General features: G+C 43.3%; 1 protein-coding gene across 1 annotated transcript in view; it reads right to left on the bottom strand.

Annotated features, from left to right (window-relative positions):
• MAP2K1 (mitogen-activated protein kinase kinase 1) overlaps positions 1-23,488 on the bottom strand; it is a 79,221-nt gene that overhangs the window by 31,388 nt on the left and 24,345 nt on the right. The window contains exons 2-5 of the mRNA XM_067751529.1: positions 13,229-13,439; positions 11,806-11,952; positions 4,016-4,093; positions 3,389-3,440 (exon numbers count right to left, since the gene is read on the bottom strand). Of these exons, the coding sequence (XP_067607630.1) occupies positions 3,389-3,440; positions 4,016-4,093; positions 11,806-11,952; positions 13,229-13,439 (488 nt within the window). The remainder of the gene's footprint in view (positions 1-3,388; positions 3,441-4,015; positions 4,094-11,805; positions 11,953-13,228; positions 13,440-23,488) is intronic.

The following is a 23,488-nucleotide window of genomic DNA, read 5'->3' as shown; positions in this document are numbered from 1 at the left end:
GGCTGAATAATATTCCATTGTGTATCTGTATCACAGTTTCTTTATCCAGTCATCTGTCATTGGACAATGGGCTGTTTCCCTATCTTGGCTATTGTAAATAGTACTGCCGTGAGCATAGGGGTGCATATATCTTTTCAAATTAGTGTCTTCCTTTTCTTCAGAAGCGGGATATACCCCAATACCAGAAGTGGGATTGCTGGGCCATATGGTAGTTCCACTCTTAATTTTCTGAGGAAATGCTATACTCTTTTCCATAGTGACTACACCAATTTCCATTCCCACCAACACTTCACAAGGGTTCCCTTTTCTCAACATCCTCTCCAACATTTGTTATTTCTTGTCTTTTTTTTTTTGAATTTTATTTATTTTTTATACAGCAGGCTTTTATTTGTTATCTATTTTATTAGTGTATACATGTCAATCCCAATCTCCCAATTCATCACACCACCACAACCCCCGCCACTTTCCCCCCTTGGTGTCTCTATTTCTGTGTCTCTACATCTGTGTCTCTATTTCTGCCCTGCAAACTAGTTCATCTGTACCATTTTTCTAGGTTCCACATATATGCGTTAATATACGATATTTGTTTTTCTCTTTCTGACTTACTTCACTCTGTATGACAGTCTCTAGATCCATCCACATCTCTACAAATGACCCAATTTTGTTCCTTTTTATGGCTGAGTAATATTCCATTATATATATGTACCACATCTTCTTTATCCATTCCTCTGTCGATGGACATTGAGGTTGCTTCCATGACCTGGCTATTGTAAATAGTGCTGCAGTGAACATTGGGGTGCATGTATCTTTTTGAATTATGGTTTTCTCAGGGTGTATGCCCAGTAGTGGGATTGCTGGGTCATATGGTAATTCTATTTTTAGTTTTTTAAGGAACCTCCATACTGTTCTCCAGGTTTCTTTTGATTTCCATTTGCATGGAATATCTTTTTCCATCCCCTCCCTTTCTGTCTGTATGTGTCCCTTGGTCTGAAGTGGGTCTCTTGTAGACAGCATATATATTTTTACCCATTTTTTAAAAATTGCATTGTTTATCTTTTTATTATTAGGTTGTCAGAGGTCTTTATATATTCTAGATAAAGTCCTTTGATGGATATATGTTTTGCCTATATTTTCTCTTAGTCCATGGCTTGCCTTTTCACTTTTGTCACAGTGTCTTTGGAAAAGCAAATGTTATTAATTTAGATGAAGCTCAGTTTATTGGTTTTTCCTTTATAGTTTGTGCTTTTTTTAAAAAACTTCATTGGTTTTTTTTTAAAATTAATTTATTTTATTTTTATTTATTTTTGGCTGCATTGGGTCTTTGTTGCTGCAGGCGGGCTTTCTCTAGTTGCAGCGAGTGGGGGCTGCTCTTCATTGCGGTGGCTTCTCTTGTTGCGGAGCACCGGCTCCAGAGCGCAGGCTCAGTAGTTGTGGCGCACGGGCTTAGTTGCTCCCCAGCATGTGAGACCTTCCAGGACCAGGGCTCGAACCCGTGTCCCCTGCACTGGCCGGCGGATTCTTAACCGCTGCGCCACCAGGGAAGTCCTATAGTTTGTGCTTTTTATGTCCCATTTTAAAACTCTTTGCTAAAACACAGTCACTAAGATAGTCTCCTATGTTTTCTTTTAGAAGTTTTAGAAGTTGATCCACTGAGAGTTAATTTTTGTATATAGAGTGAGGTAATGGTAGAGATTCATTTTTGTGCATATGGATATCCAATTGTTCAGCATCATCTGTTGAATAGATTCTTCTTCCCCTATTGAACTACTTTGGAATTTTTGCCAAAACTCAATTGACTCTTTATGTATGTGTCTGTTTCTGAACTCTTCATTATGTTCTATTTGATCTATTATGCTTAGCTTCACACCAATGCAACACTCTATTGATTACTGTAGCTTTCTAATAAACCTTGAAGTCAGGTAGTCTAAGTCCCCCAACTTCGTTTTTCCTTTTTAAAGTTGTTTGGTCTATTCTAGGTTCTTTGCATTTCCCTATAAACTTTAGACAAAATTTGTCAACTCTACAAAGCCTACTGGGATTTTCAGTGGGATGGCTTTGAATCTACAGATCAAAGAAAGCAAAACTGACATCTTAAGAATACTGATGGTGGTTGTGGTTGCATAACAATGTGAATGCACTTAATGCCACTGAACTGTATATTTTATTTCTTTTTTTTAAATTTTACTTGAACTGTACATTTTTAAATGGTTAAAATGATAAATTTTATGTTATGTATATTTTACAAGTTTAAAAATTTAATTAAAAAAACAATACCTATTCTAAAATTTAGAATGTATTACCTAATATATAGTGGCTCATAAGCTGGTCAGTCAATTTTACCAGTCTACTACTCTCTTCCTCCACCATCCCTCCCTAGACCTGTCACTATTAGCACACTGTAGCTAAAGGGACATGGCCGAGAGCACTGTGTTTTTCCATCTGTCTTTCCTTCGGCTTCTTCATCTTTTTAAAAAAAATAAACTTTATTGAGGTATAACTTATATACTGTAAAATGCAACCACTTTAGCGGAAAGTTTGACTTTTGATAAACACATATACCCACGTATCTACCACCACAATCTAGATATAACATTTCATCACCCCAGAAAGTTCCGTCATGCCTCATTGATGTTAATCTCTCCCTAAACCCTCAGGTAACCACTGATCTACCTTCTGTCCCTATAGGTCTGTGTTGTTTTCTCTATAATTTTATATACATAGAAACAGTTTGTACTGTTTTGGGTCAGGCTTCTTTCATCCAGCAGAAGTGTTTTTGATATTCATCAAAACTACATGTGTCAATAGCCTGTTATTTTTATTGCTGAATAATACTCTCTTGTATGGATATATTGTAATTTGTTTATCTCTTTGCCTGTTGAAGAACATTTTAGTTATTTCTACTATGAATATAGCTGCTTTAAGCATGTGTATACGAGTCTGTATGGACATATGTTTTCATTTATCTTGAATAAATATCTAAGAGTGGTATGGTTATATGATAAGTGTATGTGTACCTTTATTAAAAGAACCCAGAGTTTCTTTTAGAGTCAAACTCATAACCAGTTAGTCATGGCTTTGGGCCTACGCACAGTCTAGTCCAGTGGGCAGCCAGGGACACTGGGGGTTAGGTAACTAAGTTCTAGCTGGGCATCTGGTCTGTGCATACTGGGTGACTAGGTCTGTCACAGCCTCGGGTAAGAGGTATACCACATACTAAAAAGAGGATGGTTCTTGCTGCTCCAGATATCAAACTAAATAGTCAAAGAGTGGTAGTAAAAATCAAAAATACTAGCAAATGGCTTTTATACCAAAACAAAACACAGAAGAGGCTGCAACAACTTTTAGACTTCAGCAAAAATCCAAAACGTAACAACTAGCAAATTCTTACCTCTGTGCATAATTTTGTGCTTCTCCCTCAGGTATGTCAGGCCTTTTATTACCTAGGGGAAAGGAAATGTAAAAAGATGGAAACTGAAATAGTGGTGTTTAGAAAATACTCAACCTCTCTATTTTAAAATGATCTAGGAAATATTTCATCTAACATCACAAATTTGCCTTCTTCCCTTATTTTTCTTCTCTCTTTTGATTTTTTAACCTGTCTTATCAAGAAACCATCTTTTTACATGGTATATAGAGTATGATTTTTAAGCAAAATTGATTATTGCAAGTTTAGACAACTGTAAAAAAAAAAACACTTTGCTTGAATTCATTTATTTCCAAATCTGCAATCTAAAAAAGAGGCTTTCTGATGCCACAAACGGGAATTCTTTTGGATACCCTGTCCTATTTTTGAAGACAGAAATACAGAAATCTACTTTGCTAGTTTTAGCGAGAAAGAGCGGGGGGTGGGGGAGAGATTGTATCTAGAATCTAGATAGAGAAAATTCTGGTGAAAAACCTAACATTTCTTACAAACCTTCCCTTTGTTGACTTCCTACCTTCCTCCTTGTCCCTTTCCTACCAACTCAACTTATCAGTGAGGGAACCTGGAAGAAAAACTTCTCAATATACTCACAGCAATGCTAACTTTTCCTAAAATTTGTTCAGGAATTCTTCCAGCTTTCTTCAGGACTTGATCCAAGGAACCCCCATCCTAAAAACAAGAATACCAGCCCATTTAGTGACAATGTTTCTAACTATTCTTTCAAGTGTTAAACTTCAGCAGGAAAGTAAATCTCACACATGACAATATCTTCCTATAAGGGCACCCTTCAGTTTGTTCCAGATATCAAGTAAGACATGAATGCAAAACATTGTGGGAGCTGCCAAACAACTAACAACTCAAATCCTATGAATAACCATTAAATAAATTACTAATTTAGTGGTCAAAAATTACTAATTCAATGGTCAAATTACTAATTCTACTGAACTGACAGAACAGAGAAGCAGTTAGGAGTGCAGGCTCTAGTGGCAAACTGTCTAAATTTGCATCCCAACTCTTTCTATCTAGTGGACATTGAACAAGTTACTCCACTTGTAAAATGTGGATGATAATAATTATAAGGCTATTATGATATTCATAGGGCTATTATAAGTATTAAACAAGCTCATATATACATAAAGCCCTTAGAACAATGTCTAGCCCATAGTAAGTGCTCAATAAATGTTTGCCAGTTTGTCACCATTGTGTAAGTCACAACTTGCATTTGGCATTATCCTAACAAATTATATTTAATAAAATCCAAAGCAAAATGTCATAGAAAGCAATCATTCATTCCACAAATCCTACAAAATGCCATGCACTGTTAGGTTCTATGGAGAATAAAGATACAAAAAAGACCTAGCTCTTGTCCTCAATAAATTTACAAACTAGTAGGAGAAATATACGACTTAATAAAATATAACAAAACAGAATAAATGTATAGTAAAAGTGCTACACACACACACAGAAGAAGGGAGAATTCTGCCTTCACTTAGAAGATAGCATTTGAGCTGAAATCTTACTCAAAGAATGAGCATGATTTCCATACCTGGAAAAGGAGAGGGGCAAGGGGACAACAGAACAGAGCGGAAGCACGCTCCTAACCACTGGAGTGCCAGGGAATTCCCAAGAACAGGGCATCTCAACAAGATCAAAAGCAGAGAAGCATTAAATTGCTTAGTACTCTTGGGATGACATAAGGTTCATTCACTGTAGGCATATGAAGAAATGCAGGGATGGATCAGGCTGGAAATGGCCATCTGTGGCCAGATCATGGAGCCCCACCAAGGAACTAAGACCTGACTTTACGGAGACAGAAGGAAAGGTACCCAAACCATAGCAGCTGAGAGAAAGAGACAGGGCAATTAGCAAGCAGCTGATCAGGCGGAGATAACGTGAGCAGGACCCACGGCAGAGGCGGTGGAAAGGGAGTAGGCAAGAGAGGATACACATGTGGAGTGAAGCTGGCTTCTGTAGGGCTCGCATACAAGGGCCTTCCCATCCGTGGAGGCTACATTTTAACCTGAGACCTTGAAAAAATGCTCACTCAAGGAACCCTCACGTGTTGAGACAGAAATATGTTCCTGCCGCTATGGCTTCGGGTGTAGCCAATTATCAGTCACAATATAAAATTACCCTAGAAGTAGAGATAATTCCTACAAACTCAGATTGATTTTCTGAGTACACTGTCTACACTGGGCAGCTACCATCGTCAACTATCATCTCTTAATCACCTCTGTGTAAGGCAGAGGGATACATGAGGGACTAGGAATGGGAAAAACTATAAGTACAGGAAAAAATACCCTCTGCCTGGGGAGACAGAACATATTCATAAAGAGGCAAGGCACCTTAAATCCTCCTCTGAACAAGGCAGGGAACAAACAGTTGAATGAAGAGAACACACACTGCTACAGGTGCCCAGAGGAGGAAGCGATTCCTGGACAAAGCGGCCAAGGGAAGGGCTCACGACAAGAGTGACACACGGAAGCTGAGCCTTGGAGGTGGGCAAGATCTGGGTAGGAGAGGCAGAGAGGTGTTCCCACTGACATCCTGCCTCCAAAACCACCCAGCCTTTAAGATGCAGCCATGCAATGTAAGGTCACAGAACGATGCATAACATAATAAAGAAAAGAAGGACAGAGAATAATCCCATTTTTATAAAAATAAAAAAGTGTGCATATACTCACACAAAACCAGAATGTCAAAAATGTTACCAAAATGTTCCAGTCTAGATAGTAAGATTATCAGGGGTCTTTGTTGTGCGATAGTTTCTTCTTTGTGCTTTTCTATGGCTTATACATTTTCTACAATAAATAAATGTCTTACCTTTTAAAATTACTGACCTCATTTATGAAAGTGGAGAATTAAATCTATAAATCAATTAACAGATACTTACTGAGCGCCCATTTTGTACAAAGGCATCATTAGGTAGCTACAACACTACCTAAAGGAGGTGAGAAAATAGGTAAGACTCGTTCAGGGATACAGAGCTCTCAGGAAATGTTACCTAAAACAATGCTAAAAATAGATTATCAACTTAAAAGTTCTATGCTTATAAAAAGGATAGTTTGGACCACTGACTTTCTATCACAGATCAACTCTGGATCATGGATGCTGATAGAAAAAGAAAACAGTACAGGTGTATACTCAAATGCACACTAACACCCCTGAATACGTTAAACTTCTCATCATAATAAACTCCCTAGCACAACTACCTAATGGTGGGTCAGACCACCAAGGAGCACAGGAGAGGATTTCAAACTTCAACCTAAGATTCAAATGGGCCATAATCTCCACACGGATATGAGCATGGAATTATAAATCTAGAGTCAAAGAGAACTCCTCTGTAAACACACATTTTCCAAGAGCCCTTGGAAGAGCCCTAACCCAGGCGGTGAGCCAGGCTGGGGTCTGAGTCATCCTTTGAGCCTGGCTGCCTCCACAATGACACAGGCCCCTGTTGGCCAAATCAGGACAGCGCCACAGCCCAGGTAACCACACCCAAGTCAGCAGGCTCCTAGAAATGCCACAGCACCTCTCAATTTCCCTTACTGACAGGAACAGGGACTCCAGTGCAGAAAGTTTCCAGCCATTTCTGTTTTGCTTTCAGTTGAATGTGGTTTCAGACTCTTTGTTTGAACGACTTTGCCTAATTATCAGGGAGGACTATACACTTAAAACTAGGTAACAGAGCAATTCTATCCAAATCAGATGCAAACGAGGCAGAAGAGCTAGCCTGTGGTTCTCAGGTTCCACAGCCAGGACAGGGCGGCCCAGCTAACTGTCTTGGTTTACACTTTCCCTGGGGGTTGTGGTAAACATTTCTGTCAAAAAGGAGGAAACGCTGGCTCTCCACCCTTTAACCTCTTCTGTGCTACAAGCAGAGTTACAGAGTAAACAACGGGATTAGCAGGATTTAAGAAGCATGAACCACATCAGGATCAGCCAGTATTGCCTGCGACTCACCTCACAACCTTTCGATTCCACTGCACTGTTGCCAAGGACCTGCCTTCGCTGACTAAAGCTGCTGAAACTGTGCTTATTTTTAGAAGCCAATTATTAACTAAGTCAGTGGTGCTTCTGTGAAGGTTTCTACAGAAGAGACAAATGCTTTATGGAAAGAAAGAGCTCAAAAGCTTTTACTTCTGCATGAGAAACATCAACCCTGAGTCCCCAATTCTCTGGTTGCTCAGCTACCACCTGAGTAGGAATCTACTTCCCCAAAGACAAGAACATTCCTGTTCTGATCAGGCAGCATCCATGTACCCCTTGGGTCTCAAAACTCAGACTGGGCAGTACAAACACAGCTTATGTCTAGGAAAGGTCAGCCCCTAGCCAGGTGCATTAAGAAGATGGGGCTCCATACACGTTGATGACAAATTTACTTTAAACTGCATCCACAAAACAATCTGAGCAGTGCGTAAGTAGACAGTACGTGGTAAAGCAAATAAGGCAAAATGTTAACGGCAGAATCTAGGTGGTGGCTTTAGAGTGTACATTACACAATTCCTTCAACTTTCTGTACTTTTGAAATTTTTCATAGTAAAATGCTGGGGGAAAATGCCAATGACAAGGAATATCATGCAAAGACTGTGACACGGAGAGAACCAAAGAATTTTAGAAGCTGGGATATGGCTAATGAACAGAGCTCTATATGACAACACCTTTGAAATGTGGAAGCTGAGACAAAGCAGAAATCCCTAAAGAGAAGTGGCAGCCAGTGGTCAGAGAATTTCCTATCACAAGCAGCCAGCGCAGGAGTTCTCCTGCAGGAGGGCTTGCTCAGGGACCAAGGAGGGGTGAGAGGGTCCAGCCTAGAGTAGAAAGCTACTCTGGAGCATGGCTACTTGAACTTCAGGCCACAACTGCTTCCTTACAGGGTCCCGTCCCTGGCAACTCTGAGCCTCTCCACTAGGGTTAGCAGACAGTTCCAGCTGCCCTCTGAGCCTGTGTATACCCAGGAACAGAAGGCCCTAACTCTCTCTTGAGCCCTAACTCTCTCTTGAGCTCTGACCATGCACTCTCCCATCCTACTTCCTTTATCCAGTCATTCAACACATATCACCTAATAGGTGCCCTACACTCTGCTTGGCCCTCAGAAAGGTTTTGACCCTCCCAGTCTCCGACAGTCAGTTTTCCACACTCAGGCCTCCCAGGGTAATTCCAGAGATATCTTCTGCTTCAGGGACTTACGTGGCAGGATCTCAATATCCCCAGAGAGCCAAATCCATGGGGGAAAACAACTGACCTGCAGGTACTAGAAATGGACCAAGAGAATGGGAAACCAACCGTTGTGACATCCTGTGTCATCTCCTCCTCCAGGAGGGAAAGGCTGGACAAGGGCAAGGAGCATGAGGTTGTGATCAAGGTCTATGAATACAGAGTGAAGAAAGGATTCCAGGGCTTCCCTGGTGGCGCAGTGGTTGAGAGTCTGCCTGCCAATGCAGGGGACACGGGTTCGTGCCCCGGTCCGGGAAGATCCCACATGCCGCGGAGTGGCTGGGCCCGTGAGCCATGGCCGCTGAGCCTGCGCGTCCGGAGCCTGTGCTCCGCAACGCAACAGTGAGAGGCCCGCGTACCGCAAAAAAAAAAAAAAAAAAAAGAAAAGAAAGGATTCCAGAATGAGGAAGCCTCAACACAGGTCAATTTAACACAGACAGAAAGACTGAACTCCACATGGCAAGAGGCCACATAAGGCCAATAAAAGAGGTTCCAGCAGGATCTAAATAAATGAATAGGGCACTGACTATCAACGTTTAGGGCCTGATCTTAACCTCTGAAGCAAGCACCCTGGAGTTCAACCATGCTCAAACCTACAGACAGCCTCCTGGTTCCTCTATTAAAGGGAGAGGAGCAGAACTTGGAGGTTACTTAAGAAAGAATTTCTGATGGTTCAGAAGACAGCAGGTATGAGGTGACGCATACCCTGTGCTCAGAAGCCCTCACGTCCACACTGATACTCCTCACTTGAGAAGGCCCTAGAACACAGCCATGCGGCCTGTGAACAGCTCCGGGGGCAGAGACGCTGCTCTCAATGGTTCCATCCCCTTGGCAGCTCGTGTGGCACTTTGTCCTAATAGGCACTAAAATAAGTGTTTGTGAAGCTGAACCCATGTTGATTAACTAATGTAATCAAGTGACTGGCTACAAGTGCCAAAAACCATAGAAACACAGAATGTTAGCATGGGGAGGGGTCCCTAGAGAACATCCGGTCCAAACATTTCTCTGCAGAAATGAGAAAATCTTGAGAGAGTATACGACTTACATTATGTCATGGAGAGACTATGAAATTTAAAGAAAGCGGACCTGGTTAGAGACACTGGTTAGAGCTCAGCTCTGACACTAAGTTATAAGTTATATAACTTAGACTAATTACTAAACCTCTCAAGGCCCTTGTTCTCTCCATCTACCAGCTTGGGGTGGGGGTGGGGGTCATTCCATGTCATATGACAGGGCTGATGTGATTAAGAAGTCACATAACATGGAAAGGACCCAACAAGTGGTAGAAGATGGAAAAGCTAGTTACTATTATGTCCAGCCATGCCACCACCCATCTTCTGTTATTTTGGCAAGACCCAAGAGGAAAAAAGGCTACTCTGGCCTCTCTTGTTTTATCACTGGTTGACCACCATCACCTCCACCCTCTTCCCCTTCTAGTTTTCAAGGACCTCCAGTGCCATTTACACATCTTCATCCAACTCTTGGGCTAAAGCTGGAAAACCAACCATCATCAGCACGAAGAGCACAAGAAACCCAAAGGATAAGGAGCAGGCCCCTCCCCCCGCCCCACCAAAGGGAGGTTAAAACCCAAGTGGAAAATAATCAGCACCCCAGGCCCAGGCTAGGACCAAGCCAGAAACATTCACATGCTTCCCACAGAGACTGCTTCACTCTCCTTGAAGCAAGAAGGAACGAGAGCTTTCTCGGTGACCTTCAGACGCACAGAAGACAGTTTCAGAACCTACGTTCCATACGGCGCCACAAGAGTCAGCACATGACTGCAACACTGTGTATGGTACTTCTTGATCATTGAAACGGAGAGATGTTCAAAATAATGGGGGCACCAGCAAGGGACAAACCTCTCAGGAGGGTTCTCCTGGAGTTCATTAAGACCAGGCCCTGGGGCTCTCATTCCAGAGGTGAGGGCAGGTCTAGAGAGTCACGAAAGAAGTGGAGAAGTTGCTGAGGGACACTAGGCTGGACTGAAAGCAGAGCAACCACGAAGCATGTAGACTCAATCATGTCAGCCCTTGTCTCTGAACTGTCAGCCCCAGTGACAATAAAGCAAAAGCTAAAGTTTGCAGAAGGCATGCTCTGAGTCACACAGTGTGCTGGAAGACGTACAACTCTTATTTTAATCAATCCTCACTACAACGAGGCAGGTATAATAATGGCCATTTTATAGATGAGGAAACTGAGAATCAGGAAGATAAAGAAACTTGCCCAAGGTCATGACAAGAAGGTGACAATCTGCAAACAAATAATTACTGAGCACCTGCTGTGGCTTTGGAGACACAATGGCAAACAAGACAAGGTGTCCACTTGGATTTTTGTGGAGAAGGGAGATATGAATAAACATCTCAGATTCCAAAGTCCCCTGTGCCATGCTGCCTACTGGGGACAGAAAAGCATTAGCAACCATGAAGCCAGCCTCTCTCTTTGAAATTCTGGCCATCAAGGATGGAAACAGAGCCCCAGTCACTATCCGGTAGATTCAACAAAGTACACTGGGGTCAGACACTGGTTTAAATTCTACCAATTCCACTTATGGAATTGAGTATGACCTTGGGTAAGTTATTGCATTTCTCTGAGTCTCAGTTTCCTCATTTTTAAAATGTAGATAATGTACCCAACTCAATAAGGTGTTATAAAAATGTAATAAAATATTAATTTGCTTAGGGTAGTGCTTGATATGATATACACCCAATAAATACTAGCTTATCAGTAATAGTTTTGCTAACCCTGCTCTTAAAGCCGGTTATAAACTCTCTGAAAACAGGGACTGTTTCACTTATCTTCATAACCCCAGAACATGTACCTAGCACACAGCATGGCATGTAATAAATGGATTTAAACTATATTAACCAGATTTCACCCACATCAAAATCTTGGGGTCAAGAAAACTGGGAGATGTGCTCTTGGTACAACCACCAGGGACACCTGATTGCTGCCACCTCCCTTTGAAGAGACAGGGACCTAGGAAGAAGGCCTGTCATCTTCTTGGCTATTCCAACTTCTACAGCCAGGCTTCCCACATGCCCAAGACAGTGATCTGGATCCAGGGAGGAACAAGGAAGCAGCCGGTCACATCTCAGACCAAAGATTAGACCAAAGCCACCCACTTCCCGGGCTGCTGCTTCAGAGGCTGACAGGTTGCCACATACCATGTGCTCCATGCAGATACTGATCTCGCCATCACTGTAGAATGCACCGTAGAAGCCCACAATGTAAGGGGAGTTGCACTCATGTAGAACCTGCAGCTCCCGTATGATCTGGTTCCGGATTGCAGGTTTGATCTCCAGGTGAATTAGCTGGGAAAAGAAAGGTAGAAGGAAGAAAAGCTTTAAAAATATATGGATGGATGATGGATGGGTGGATGGATGGATAGGAGCTTTCTTAAATGCTTAAACTCTTAAAGGTAGGAAGAGAGGAAACAGGCAAGTTTTAACAAACAAGTTTCTGCCCAACCAGAGCACTGAGTGCCAACATACCAAGGCAGGTGTTGGCACTGGAGAAGTGGCCAGCTATGCCTCTACTCCTGGGAGCCAAGACTGAGGAAGAGGGGGCTCACCCCTCCCAAGAGCAAAAGGACCTGTGAAACTGCGAGACATGGGGAAAGTGGCCTTAAGGACTTGGTTGATACTCAAGGGTTGTAGGACCAGAAAGGTATGAGGAACTGGGTCTGCCAATCTAAGCTGCCCTAGAGATTTACCCTTGACTTAGGGGTCTGATGTGGTTGAGATTTAGCCAAGGCCTTAGGGGCCACCTTATGTTCCCCGCCACCCCACCCCCAATGTTGTCCCTTGTTTCAGCTGGGGAAACAGGTGACAGATACATGAAATGGTTACCAGATAAGGCTGAGCTTCTAAAAAGAGCCATGGACAATGAGTGTCAGAGGACATGGAAGCAGTGGTTACCAGCGCGGGTGGGAGCAGCTAGTGAAGGCTAGACAGGAGGTGGGCCTTGAAGATGGGCAGTGTTTGAAAAGATGGAAGGAGTAGCATGAGCAAAAATATGTGGACAGAAATGAACATGGTGTGCTGTGAAACACGCAAGAGTCCAACCTCGCTGTACAGAAAGAGGAGGACCCAGGGTAACACCAGGAAGGGAAGTCCAGCTCGAAGACCGCATGCCATGTTGGGGAGCCAAGATGTCATACTGCAGGGAGATGAAGGGGAACTACTGGCAGCGGTGGAACTCGGAGAAACAACATGAAATCAGTGTTTTTTCTGTGTCCCTGGGGCTGGGTAAATGAAAGCAGCTTCTGCTCTTGATAAATGGCAAACGAGCATCTCAGATTTCTTTCCAGAGCACACAGAAAACTAACAAATGGTCACTTGCTGTTATTTTCCAGTCTGGGCAGCAGGATAAATACCCTAACACATCATGAGTGTGTTTATCTATAATCTAATAGATAACATGAGTTCAAAATTCAAACAGCACAAAAGGGTACTGAATGAAAAGTCAGTCTTCTTTCCACCCTTGTCTCCAGGCCCCCAGGTCTTCTAAAAGGTAATCCAATTACCTGTTCACCAAGGCAAGCTTGATTCAGTCTTTTTTTTTTTTTTTTTTTTAAAGTGGCCTCACCTTTCTGGCCATAACCAGACCAGACGGCTTGTGGGAGACCTTGAACACCACACCTCCATTGCCAGCACCCAGCTCACTGATCTTCTCAAAGTCGTCATCCTTCAGTTCTCCCACCTTCTGCTTCTGGGTAAGGAAGGCCTCAAGGCGCTTCCGCTGCTGTTCATCGAGCTCCAGCTCCTCCAGCTTCTTCTGCAAGGCCTCCAGGTTGGTCCTGTCCCAAAGTAGGAAGCACGGGTCAACACTGTCATCAGAGAAGTCCACCCAGAGGAGCACCCTTGCTGTGGAGAGCTCCAGCTCTGGGGCCAGAGAGAGAACTGATCGAGGAAGCTTGGGGGAAGGTCCCATCTGCTGTGGCTCTACCCACTGCACTCCGCCACCCCACACAACTCACCACAGACACACTTCCCCTCTCAAGGCCTGCTCTCCTCATTTGTAAAATAGGGGAATTAGTTCTCTCTCAGTATGCTATGAGCCTACGAGAGGAACTGCAGAATCTACTAAAATCCAGAGTGAGCCACCTTAATTTGTTTTAAAGCCCCAGTATCAAAAGACCCACTAGTGTTGGTTTTAACACCACCATATACAAAATAAAATCTATTTCCTAAAACCACTAAATTGAAACCAAAGCACATTATCAAAACAGGCTCTAAACTGAATCACAGTAGAAACCCTCCCTTCCAATGTGATCAGATCAGGAACAAGGTCAATCAAAATAGAGCAAAAAGGGTACACCTAAATTTTTATTTTTGCGAAACATATGAAAGTGCATTCATTCACCCACCTGCTAACACAAGGCGAGGTCCTCTCTTTAAGAGCCCCACATCATCTTTCTTACATGAACCAGAAGAGAATACAATGTCTATAATTTCCAAATACTGATTATTTAGCATAAAAATGTAGACAGAGTAATCTCAGAATAAAACTTTAAGAGTATGATGACTTCCCCCAATTTTAATGCTCACCTAATTTAACAGTAATTTTTTTTTAATTACCATTTCTTATTTATTTATTTGTGGCTGCATTGGGTCTTTGTTGCTGTGCGTGGGCTTTCTCTAGTTGCAGCGAGAGGGGGCTACCCTTCATTGCAGTGCACAGGCTTCTCATTGCGGTGGCTTCTCTCATTGCGGAGCATGGGCTCTAGGCACACGGGCTTCAGTAGTTGTGGTACGCGGGCTCAGTAGTTGTGGCTCAGGGGCTCTAGAGCACAGACTCAGTAGTTGTGGTGCACGGGCTTAGCTGCTCCGCAGCATGTGGGATCTTCCTGGACCAGGGATCGAGCCCATGTCCCCTGCACTGGCAGGTGGATTCTTAACCACTGCGCCACCAGGGAAGTTCCTGACAGTAATTTTTTTAGTGACCTGGACTCACTGAGTATTTCCACAGCTTTTAACTAGTATTCATAGGTGGGGGGAAAAAAAAAGAAAGAAAACCACTTCGTTTGCAGTCGTATTTCATCAGTTTCTCTGATATTTAAATACATACATTACTTAATTACAGTACCAGCTACAACTGTGCAAATGACTTTCGGAACAAACCGGCTCTTGGTAAGCACATAATTCAACCAGTGGGCGCCGGAGTAAGTGGGTATGGCAGACAGCAGCCTACTAGTGTGCTTTACATAAAGAACTGAAGTGTTCATTACTCCTGGGAGCTTGTTAAGAGAAGGGTGGTAAACAGATTCCACCGTGTTTCATTTGACTTTTGTCCCTAGTCTAAACAAACAACACAGGTGACAAGACAGGCAGTCATTACACATCAGAATGTTGGTGACCCCCTTCCCTCAATATACACACCATTTCTGAGCTTGGGGGTAGGAGCAAGCATAATCTTCCACTCTTCATTCACACTCCAAACCTTAAGAAGGCAAGGAGATGGAGACCCAGTGCCTCCCCAGGGTATGGGAGGATCCAATAGTGCCTTACAAATAACATAGTACATGGGGCCAAAGAGGACACAAGGCTGACTTTCCCAGCCTTCCTCACTGGGTAACACTTGGGGGAAGAAGCCTGGTGCCTGGTCCCCCCCAAAATTTGTAAGTTGAATCCCTAACCTCCAATGTAACTACGTTTAGAGATAGGATTTTTAGAAGGTAATTAAGGTTAAATAAGGTCATATGGGTAGAGTCCTAATCAGATAGGATTGATAGCCTTATAAGAGAGGTGGCCTTCCCCCTACACACTCCAAGGAAAGGCCATGTGAGGACACAGCAAGAAGGCAGCTGCCTGCAAGCCAGGAAGAGAGGCCTCACCAAAACCAACCATGCTGGCAACCCAACCAGTCCTCATCTTGGACTTCAAGCCTCCAGAGTTATGAGAAAATTAATTTCTGTTGTTTAAGCCACCCAGTCTATGGCATTTTGTTATGTAGCCTGAGTAGACTAAGACAGCTGGTCAATATTCTCATCCTGCTACAAGGTTGAACTCAGTCTCACTGCTACCCACAGTCCCTCAGGTGTGGGGACTGGAACCAGTGTGGCTGGGAGTGCACAGTGCACACCCTCTGGTTTTCCTTCTCTAAGGTCTCTCCACAAAGGAGCCCATTGATGACAACATTTAGAAACACATGTCAAATACAGACAGACCCTACAGCTAAAACTTGGATGAGGTTACAGCTGCCTGGAGGGCTCAGCAGTCTGACTGGAAATGCAGACTCCAAAAAGCTGCTGTCAAGAACACACACACACACATCACACACATCACACATCACACTGAATGTGTACGAGGGCGAGAGGGAAGGAGGGCTAGATGAAAGGACAATCACTCTCCTTGTAACACTGTACTTTTTTAGGTGTTTTACATGCATTAATGCATTTAATCCACAACCTTACGATTACAACACATAGCAAACTCAAGCACAGACAGGTGAAGTAACTTGTCCAAGGTCGCACATCTAAGTGGCAGAGCCAGGATTCAAACCTGGGCAGAGAGAATCTCTAACCTTAATCATGATGCTATATTACCTCTTCAAAAAGTTCAATACGTCCAAGGGAGGCAACTTGCAAACATGGGTAAGATCCTAGTGTGGAGCACGTAACACACCAGGGCTCAATCAGACATGAAAATGGTGTACCTACAGGAAGAGTCCTTTGCCCCAGATGCAATCCTGTCTCCCCTGTACATCAATCTGAACAACTGCCTTGCAAGTAACACTGGCCGCAAGAAACCACACCCATTTGGGAGTGGTGGGGGGTTGGGATGGTGGGAAGGTGGGAGGGATGCTGACTCTGCTCATTTTCCTGACTCTGCAGAAATAAGGAATTCTCCCACCTTCGGGGGAAAAAAAACCCTAAGTCTGGGCTTTGTGCCACCTTCCTCCCCACCCCTCTCCTATGCTCCATGGTCCAACCGCCTACCCCATCAGCTAAGGAACTGGCTTCTAATTTGTGCTTTCAGTGGGTGGAGCCAGGGAGAGAAGAGACACTTATGGTGGCAAGACTTTCCTAATCGGGGGGTGGGGGGACGGAGTTGCCAAATTAACAAGTCATTAGTAATCAGGAATCCCGGATTCTTATCCCAAATTGGAAGACAACTAGCTGTGTGACCATGAACAAGTCATTTAACTCGACATCTGTTTTCTCTTCTGTAAAATGGGGTAACAAGATGCTTACTTCACCAGGAGAAGATCAAAATAAAAAACTAATGGGACGAAACCCTGGAATTTTGACACATTTCTACACAAATGTTAAGGCAGGTGGGAATGGGTTGGAAGATGAGGAGAAGCCACAGCAGCAACAGCAGGATTCAAAAATTACTGTCTTTCCTGTAATTTAATAATTATTAAAATCCCCTAAAAGTTTTTCAGGGAATGAAAGACAAAAGATTTTATCTGAAGGTGAAAGGAAAATTCTGGCATCAAAATGACTTTCATGACTCATTAAAAAGAAATCAATCAATGAGGTATCGGTATTCAGTACTGCTTCCTCTCACCCAGGGAGTGGATGGTGTTCAACAAGGCTCACTTGTGCCCTCCCAAGGTGAAATGCTTCAAGCAAAGGAAACAGGAAGAGAGTGGCCCCTCACCCCTCAACCACACCACAAATCTCCAACACTCAGAGGACAAGAACTGGCCTCCTTCACAATCTTTGGTTTTAACTGAAATCAGCAAAATCAGAACTAGGGATTGAGAAAAGAAACTGGAGCCCAGCACAATACATCTCTGACACACACAGCCCTCTCCAGGGACCAGCTGTGATGGCTCCAACCCCCATCACATTCCCCACAGCAGAAAGGAAACGACACGCTGTAACATGAATTCTGCACCAGGGCTGTCTTACAGTAAACACAAGTTCATCCAGATACAAGATTATAGGCTTGAAATGGGAACGCAGAGGAAAAACAAGGAACTTGGAGAAAAACACAGGTTGTCATTTGTGTTCTGAAAACACCAGGAAGGCACAATGAAACGCGTGGGGAAAGGATGATCCTGGGCAAGAGCTTCTCCTTCCCTCTCATCTCACCCATCTGCTCAGCCTAATTGCACTACCACAGCAGGAATCTTTCATTCGTGGCTCCATGGCTCCAATCAAGGAGCAGTATAAAATGCAGCACAGAGAGGGACCTTAAAGACCACCCTATCCAACCTATTTTACAAGTGAGGAAACGGAGGTCCAGAAAGGACAAAGTCACACAGCTTATTGGTGGCAGGTCTCCCGACTCCTGAAATAGAGCTCCTTTCAAGGCGCCACACTGCCACCTCCAACTCTGATGGTCACTGCAACGGGAAGCTGACCTAAAGGAATGACTGAAGGGGGAGAGAGGCGATGTCCAGACCAAGGAATGGGGTCTTCAAACTGCCACACACCAAACAGAAATGGGCCACAAATGCATGCCAAACACCAGCCAGCTGTCTGTCACCAACCTGAGCAAGGCTGCTACAGGTGGCAGGCCCCACCTCCACCGGGAGGAAGCACAGAGGGAAGAGCAGGGGATGACAACACATCACTGTGCTGGAAGGAGAGAATGGGTCCCAGTGCAGGCGGGTCTCCTCACCAGAGAGCCCAGGAGTTGTGAAGTTCTCCCTTCCCTGTGGCATTTGGCAAGAGGGCAGGGAAGAAAGAGGGAAGGAAAGGCAGAAAGACCCAAGCTAAGAGGGAACAGCACCCAGAAACTAAGGCTGCAACCCTTTGATCTACACCCTATACCATTCCCATCTGAGATATCTTGGGAGTTACCTCCTTTTCTGGTCCTTAGTTTCCACACCCATAAAAAAAACTATATGGGGAGTAGGGTGGGGAGTTTGTCTAGATGTCTCTAAGGAAGTCTGTCAATGTGACAGCCAGCTGAGGAGGTGCAGAATAAGGCTGACGGTGTATTCAGGTTGAGGAGCTTCAACCGGGTAGGTGAGGGGAGAGGGGGAGAATGTGAGGAAAAGATAAGAACTGGCATCAGGGGTCTCTATACAGTCAAACCACGGACAGCAGGAGATGGGAGGCGTTACAAAGAGTAATAAGAAAGGAAAGGAGAATGGGCCTGAATGAGGAAGGCAAGGGGGCCAAAGGTGTAGCTTACCAACTTCCAGACTCCAACTGAACTAGCCCATCTGTGTTAGAGAGTGTAGGTGTGCCAACCAGGGACAGTCCCAGACAACATGGTGGAGAGGGGCTTATACCCTCTCACACCTCAACCCTATAGGCCACTCCGCGAAGGGCTGGTTAACTAACTAGGCAATAAAATTCTAGGATTATGTATACAGGCTCTGTGAAAGAGGCCAGATGCAAAAGAATACATACGATGTCATTCCCTCTATATAAAATTCAAAACTGATCTAGGCCATTATAAAGTTAAAAAGTGATGCAAACTATCACATACAGAATGGATAAACAACAAGGTCCTACTGTATAGCACAGGGAACTATATTCAATATCCTGTGATAAACCATAATGGAAAAGAATATGAAAAACAATGTATATAACTGAATCACTTTGCTGTATAGCAGAAATTAACACAACATTGTAAATCAACTGTACTTCAATATTTTAAAAAATCCAAGAACAAAAAAACAAAAACAAATAAAAATAAAGTAAAAAAGTGATCACACTTTGGTGGGGGAGGGTAGTAACTAGAAGGGGGCATACGATGGTTAATTTTATGTGTCAACACTGCTGGGCCACAGCGCCTAAGATATTTCATCAAACATTTTTCTGGATGTCTCTATGAAAATGGTTTTGGGTTTTTTTTTTTTCGGGGGGGGGAATGAGATTAAAATTTAAATTGGTAGACTTTGAGTAAAGCAGATTACCCTCCATAATATGAGTGGGCCTCATCTAGTCAGTTGAAGGCCTTAATGGAACAAAGACTGACCTCCCTGAAGCAGAAGGAATTCTTCCGGCAGATTTTGCCTTTGGACTCAAGGTGCAACTCTTCCATGGGTCTCCAGCCTGCCAACCTAACCTGAAGATTTTAGACTTAACAGGCTTCCACAATCCCATAAGCCAATTCCTTTAAAAGTTCCAGTCAGTGTCTGTCTGTCTCCTTTCTCTCTCTCAATCTCAGTATCTCTCAATAGTCAGATCAATCTATCAGTCTTGGAAGCTGTGCTCTGATTTCCTTTTATTCTTTTTTGTCCTCTAGGTGTTTCACCTTGGATAATTTTTACTGACTCATCTTCAAAGTCACTGATTCTTTCCTCAGTTCTGTCCGGTCTGCTGATGAGCCTGTGGACCTTTGATGTCATATTCTTTGAAATTTCTATAATTTCTTCTTGAATCTATTTTTAGTTTCCACCTCCTCTGAAATTTCTCATTTGTCCATGTATGCTGTGTAACTTTAAGATATTAATCATGGTTATTTTAAAGCCCCTGACTGATAAACCCAACATCTGGGTCATCTCTAAGTCTGGTTCTGCTGATTACCTTCTCTCTTGATAATAGGTTGGTTTTTTTCTCTCTTGATGTTTGATTAAACGTTGGACATTGTGATGGAACAGAGACTGAGGTAATCATCTTTATACTTGGTAATGGACATACTCTTCTGTCATACTGTTAGTGTGTGTTAGGCTATTAGTCAAAGTTGAGCTGAGTTGGGGTTTTCTTGTTAATGTTAACACCACAGGCTACAAATTTCTCCAGTGATGGGTCGTACCTTGTGCTTAGAGTGAAGCCTGAGCTGCATAGGTTTTTTTCTGTGTTCCTACTCCTCCCTCAGCTTTGAATTGTCCTTAATGCCTGGCCACAGAATGGGGTCTTTCTCCATGCTCTTGGCCCTCTTCCAGGGGTAGACTGCAATTACTTTAATTTAGTGCTAGGCTTATGGTAGGGGTAAAGAAATTCTCTCTTGTCCAGCGTTAGTCTTAAGCAAGCCCTGTGAGCATATACTTCCCTTCCTCTCCATGGCAGCCAAACTCTATCACATGTCTGTGGCAGTTCTCAGGTAGAACAAAGTTTTCTATACCTCCTCCAGCAATAGTAGACCTTTGTAGATCTCTGCTTGTTGGTGCTGAGCGTAGCTTTGGGCTTATATTCTAAAGCAGCTACGGGAAGCAATGCTTCAGTGCAGCCGTTCTCTTGTATTGTTTATAATGTGCTTCACTGAATTTAGCAGAAGTATTTTTTTCTTTTTCCTTGATGCTGGCTGCTCACATCTTGGGCACCTACTCTTCTAAGCTTGCTGACAGATGTGTAGATGAGAAAAACTTCACAGTCACTGTTCTTGAAAGTAGCCCCCAGACCCACTTCTAGGACCAGAAATATATACAGGAAATCTGCTGCTTCTGGGTCAGTAAAGAGCTGGTCTTTCACAATGGCACATGAAACTACTTGAAAGGAAAAAAACATGCATGTGGCTACCAGACACTCTGTGCTTGGGAAATAGGTGTGAAGCCTTTGGGAGTCAGAAGACCTGGGTTCAACTCTGATGGTAACTTGGTCTGTGAACTTGTCCGAGTCACTTTCCCTCAATTTTTCTCATAGGTAAAATAGGAGAGTTAAGCTAAGTGGTGTTTAAAGTCCATTTCAGGGTTAAAATTCTCCAATCCTAATATCAGATTCTTCCTGTAGTATTCCAAGGATAGAACTCTGCAGCTAAGTACCAAGGCCATAGACATCTGCAAGCACAGTGGTTGGCTTCCCGTGTTGTATGGTTAGAGACCCTAGTCATTACTTCTTGTCCACATATAAACCCCACTGACACTTATCCCATCCTCGTTGCTTTTTCCTTTGATACTAAATCAATTGTTTCGTCTTGCCAGGTCTCCTGTGAGAATGCATGCATTTTGACACTACAAGACGCTTAGTGAAATAGTGAAAGGAATACAGACAGCTAAGGGCAGTTTAAGACAATGATGTGATGGTAAATAAAAGTGACTGCAGAGGGGCTTCCCTGGTGGCGCAGTGGTTGAGAGTCCGCCTGCCGATGCAGGGGACACGGGTTCGTGCCCCGGTCCGGGAGGATCCCACATGCCGCGGAGCGGCTGGGCCCGTGAGCCATGGCCGCTGAGCTTGCGCGTCCAGAGCCTGTGCTCCGCAACGGGAGAGGCCACAACAGTGAGAGGCCCGCGTACCGCAAAAAAAAAAAAAAAGTGACTGCAGAGATTAAATGAGTGCAATGTAAAAAAAAAAAAAAAAAAAAAAAGCTGGAATCACCAAAAGTGATATTTAATATTTTATGTTGTCAAGTAATTATTGGTTAATAAGAATAAGATTTGATTTGATAGTACCTACTACTGATTTATTGTATACCTGCTGTATGCCACTTATTCTGCTAAATATGGATGAGCTCCTAAATGCCTAATACCACCATGACGTAATTCCCACTGTTAGCCCCACTTTACTGATGAGATTCCTGCATTTTCATGCAATAAATAAGTAATCTAGAAAAAATGCACAATGTAATTAAATACTACCTTTATTGTCTTTAATTGGTTTCACCACCACTCCCAAAAAAGACTGGAGCAATGACTGTCCCACATTTCCCCTAATTCTCACAAAGGGCTTCAGACACAGACGGCTCTGTAGTTCAGGATATGCTGAGCAATCAGGGTAAATTTTATAGGATTTTGAGACCTAATTTGGTCTAGAACGACATATAAAATTTAGATAGCAAAAAAGGAGAAAGGGCATTCCAACAGGGTCTACAACGTAGACAGTGGTATAGAACTGGGAGTAAGAATATTATAAGCAAAGAGTATTGGAGGAATAAAACTTAAAAGTAAAAAAATCAGGAAATTCCCTGGCGGTCCAGTGGTTAGGACTCCACGCTTTCACTGCCAACGGTGCTGGTCCAATCCCTGGTCAGGGAACTAAGATCCCACAAGCCAGCGCGGCCAAATTAAAAAAACAAAAAAAAGTAAAAAAATCAGAAAATGAGAGTTGGGACAGATGTTTATCTTTAATTTCATTTTAAATCAACTAGCTTCCAAGCCAATAAACAAATGAAAAGTGGAGAGGATGAGTTCAATTAAAAAGAGATAAGGGGCTTCCCTGGCGGCGCAGTGGTTGAGAATCTGCCTGCCGATGCAGGGGACAAGGGTTTGAGCCCTGGTCTGGGAGGATCCCACATGCCACGGAGCAACTGGGCCCGTGAGCCACAATTACTGAGCCTGCGTATCTGGAGCCTGTGCTCCGCACCAAGAGAGGTCGCAATAGCGAGAGGCCCGCGCACCGCGATGAAGAGTGGCCCCCGCTTGCCACAGTAACTAGAGAAAGCCCTCGCACAGAAATGGAGACCCAACACAGCCATAAATAAATAAATAAAATTAATTAAAAAAAAAAGAGATAAGAATCCTGTATTCCTATCCTTTAAGAAAACAAACCAAAAAAAACCCCACTTAGTCCTTGGAATCAAACTGCCTTCTGAAATCATATAAATTACCTTCCCACGGCACGTTTCCACAGACAGACACGCTGAAAAACACACGCATACACACAGACACACACACACACACACACACACACACACAAAGGAACCTCTGGAGTGACAGGACCACCCACTCGCATAGACTCTTCTTAAATACTGAACAACATCCTGAATCAGAGAGGGGGTGTCATACTGTTGCTTGAAAGAACTGACAGCCTATGTTCCTTCCACCCCAGTGGGCAAAATTTGTTTCATATTAGCCACATGTGAATTAATTCCTGAAGGACCAGTCTTCCATAGAAGCACAAAAAGGAAAGGAAAAAGTGATGGAGTTTGGAGAGAGAGAAAAAAAGATAAGACAGAGGACAAAAAGTGATGCATCACCTTTACTTAATAGGGAGAAAAGAGGGATATAACAGTCTGATAAAGAATGAAAATTTAGATGCAGTTAAAAGATGAGCTTCCTAAA

This window comes from Pseudorca crassidens, chromosome 1 (genome assembly GCF_039906515.1).
Source record: "Pseudorca crassidens isolate mPseCra1 chromosome 1, mPseCra1.hap1, whole genome shotgun sequence".
Classification (NCBI taxonomy): domain Eukaryota; kingdom Metazoa; phylum Chordata; class Mammalia; order Artiodactyla; family Delphinidae; genus Pseudorca; species Pseudorca crassidens.
This window is presented reverse-complemented; position numbering and strand designations above follow the sequence as displayed.